General features: G+C 44.6%; 1 protein-coding gene across 1 annotated transcript; it reads right to left on the bottom strand.

The window, feature by feature from the left end:
- LOC103386721 (elastase-1-like) lies at positions 1-2,530 on the bottom strand (the record flags this gene model as incomplete). The annotated part of the gene is made up of 7 exons (XM_008321122.2): positions 2,393-2,530; positions 2,194-2,297; positions 1,757-1,860; positions 1,494-1,619; positions 759-895; positions 512-654; positions 1-24 (listed from the first exon to the last, which is right to left on the bottom strand). Coding segments are annotated over exons 1-7 (678 nt in total), but the record flags the coding sequence as incomplete, so codon positions are not given.
- Positions 2,531-2,903: the final 373 nt, after the last annotated feature.

Raw genomic sequence — 2,903 nt, 5'->3', positions numbered from 1 at the left:
GTTCAGGGGTCCACCAGAGTCACCCTGGGGTCAGGGACATGAGGGATATTACAGGCAAGAATTCATTCAAGTGATGGCTTTATCTCAGCCCCTTCAACCTGTTCTACAGCTCTTCAACCTGTTCGAAAATAGATCCTTCTGCTGTCATTTTGTCTCAAACAGGTTTGTGCAGAAGAAAGGTTTTTGAGGTTGACGTGCGGTACAGCTTACTGTCAGCCCAAGCCTGGATCTTTTGAACTGATGCCCTGGTTGATGCAGCATGAAACTTCAGAAGTGTTCTGTAAAATGTCTTATCTCACAGGAAGAGGTCAGGCCTGACTGTGGTGTCACTGAACTAGATCTTCACATGTTTTCTAAAGAGTTTCATGGTTAGTCTGTATCTATTCAATTATATGAAATCATAATTCATCAGTAATAAGTATAATTAAAAAAAGCAATCCGCCGTAACATAAACTGGTTTCCCGTGCTCCTGACTAGAAAAATAAATAACAAATCTGAACAGAACCCTCACCTGGCAACCAGACTCACTGCCACCACCAGCACAGACCATGGTGTCCTTCACGGTGGAGCCCCACCATCCACTGCTGGAGCAGGTCCTGTGGTCAACAACAGGCAGGTAGGCCTGCTTCAGCTGGGCGGAGAGCTGACCTCCAGCTGGAGACAGCAGAATAATTTATAGATCACAGCCAGTCCAGAGTTAAACAGTAAACACTGAGCAGATCCATTCATCATAGAGTGTGTCCTGGTGCCAGACGTACTTGCGGTGCGTCCCCATCCAGTGATGTAGCAGGGGTTGTTGTGGGGCAGGACTTGACCAGAAGGAGGGAGGGCACCAAGCTGGACGTAGTTGTTCAGGGTGACTTCAGAGGACAGGCGCAGAAGTGCGATGTCATAACTGAAACGCAGGTTGGTGGATGAGACCAGAGCAACCACAATGGTTGGTATATTGCTCTAATGCAGGCATGGGCAAACTAAGGCCCGGGGGCCGGATGCTGTCCGTTCAGCTTTTTAATCCGACCCGCCAAACTTTTCAAAATTAAATTATTTATTTAATTTTATCATTATACTTCTGCTTTTTTCATGCAATACCCACGTTTCCCCAATAGATGGTGTAGAAAATGCTAAAAGCAAGTTAGCATTTATGCATGATTTCATTTATCTTAGTTCACGCGAACTCTCCATCTATCGGCTCCGGCTTCCCTGTTCAATTTTAGGACAATTGTGGCGCACGAGTCAAAACGTTAGCCCACGCCTGCCCTAAGGTAACATTTCACCAGTACTTTTACAGTAATTCACTGAAGTTGTCTCTGCGTTAAAGCTACAGGATAGTGAGGCCGTGTACGTAAAGGTCAAATGTAAAATTTCTTCTTTTAAAGATTTAAAGTTTAGTTCTTTAATAACCGTTTAATTAACACAAGTGACAACAACACGTAACTCTGGTTAGTATTTTGGACACCATTACACAAAGTATATATGTTTATGTTTATACTTACCCTCCAGCAACACTAGCAGAGTTCCACCTGGGGTGGAGGTAGACCTGGCTCACACCCATGTACTGCTCTCTGCCCTCTTGGGAGTTCAGGTTGTGCTCTCCGACAACAACGCGCCAAGTCCTGCGGCTGTAGGGGATCAAGAACGTAAAGGTTTCTTTGTAAAAGTAAATAAATTAACCATAGTAAGCTCCGTCACAGCGGTGCTGCGTTTTAACATTTAATATTTAATATTTATGTCAACGTCTTATGCCGGAGACTCGTACCTGTCAACGCAGTGGGCCGCGGTCATGACCCATCCCCTCCTGATCAGGGTTCCTCCACAGGTGTGGTAGTAGTTGTTGCCACTACCCATGTACTGAAGAGAAATCTGATTGAGGGTGAAAGAGGGGAGAGGGGGGAGGGCAGTAGAGATCATTAGCCATTTAACGACTCCCTGTCTCTGCCTGTTTAACCTCACAGAGAATCCTTTAATGAAGCAGGGAAATATTCTGACACTGTTGTTTTCTTTTCATAACACCACGCTTAAGCAGTTTTCTTAAACTATACATACATTCTTCCTATAAGCCCAAAAATATTCTGACAGTCATTTCACCTGCACAGTGCCTAGAGTATTTGAAATCATGCCGTGACTCCACTCCATTCTACCATAAGATGATGAGAATTATTTCCTCTTCCCTCAAGTCAAGTGTATTAACTGTACCTGCCAGGGCCAGGAGTTCGCTCTCGCCACTTCACCTCCCACTACTCTCTCTTCAGCGCTGTCATCCTCCAAGTACCTGGGCTGAGGCTCCAGCTCAGCCAGCACTGAGCAAAGAACAGAACATATAACAGTCAGACATAATGTTTTTGGACAAAATGTGCTGAAGTATCAGGTGAGGAAAAACGGTTTCGTTTTTAACCTAAGGCTGCGAGAGAAGTGAAGAGAAGGAATCTGAGCATGTCTGTAGTCTCCGAAAACTGTCTGCACTGGACACTGGAGTCGACTCTACTTATACTTTACGTGGTCAGGCATGTGTATTTTGTCTGTGTGTGTGTGTGTGTGTCCCAGCTGACATGCACCTGTGTCTGTCTCACTGTTATCACCATGTTTCCTGATTAGCTGATGCAGCAAAGGAACCATTTATTTTTAGTCCCAGGTGAATGTTTGGCCTTGTCCTTTAATGCACTTTCAAATGATTTTTACTCTGCAAAGTTTCCTCGGTGATACGGTCTCATCGAAACCAGACCCTGGCATGAACTATACTCAGGTTGTTTCATCATCATCTTATAAAATTGTAATTAAACAAAAGGCTTAACAATCTGTACACCATATGTCCACACCGTCCTTGAACCCTCATGCTGCGTTTGAGGACGTTTGCTCCATGTTAAAAGATACAGGAAGTCCCGGTAGAGCTCACACACCAGTATATT

The sequence above is a fragment of the Cynoglossus semilaevis genome, chromosome 11 (assembly GCF_000523025.1).
Source record: "Cynoglossus semilaevis isolate Cse_v1.0 chromosome 11, Cse_v1.0, whole genome shotgun sequence".
Taxonomy (NCBI): domain Eukaryota; kingdom Metazoa; phylum Chordata; class Actinopteri; order Pleuronectiformes; family Cynoglossidae; genus Cynoglossus; species Cynoglossus semilaevis.
Note: the sequence above shows the minus strand (reverse complement) of the source record. Positions and strands in the feature narration are given on the sequence as shown.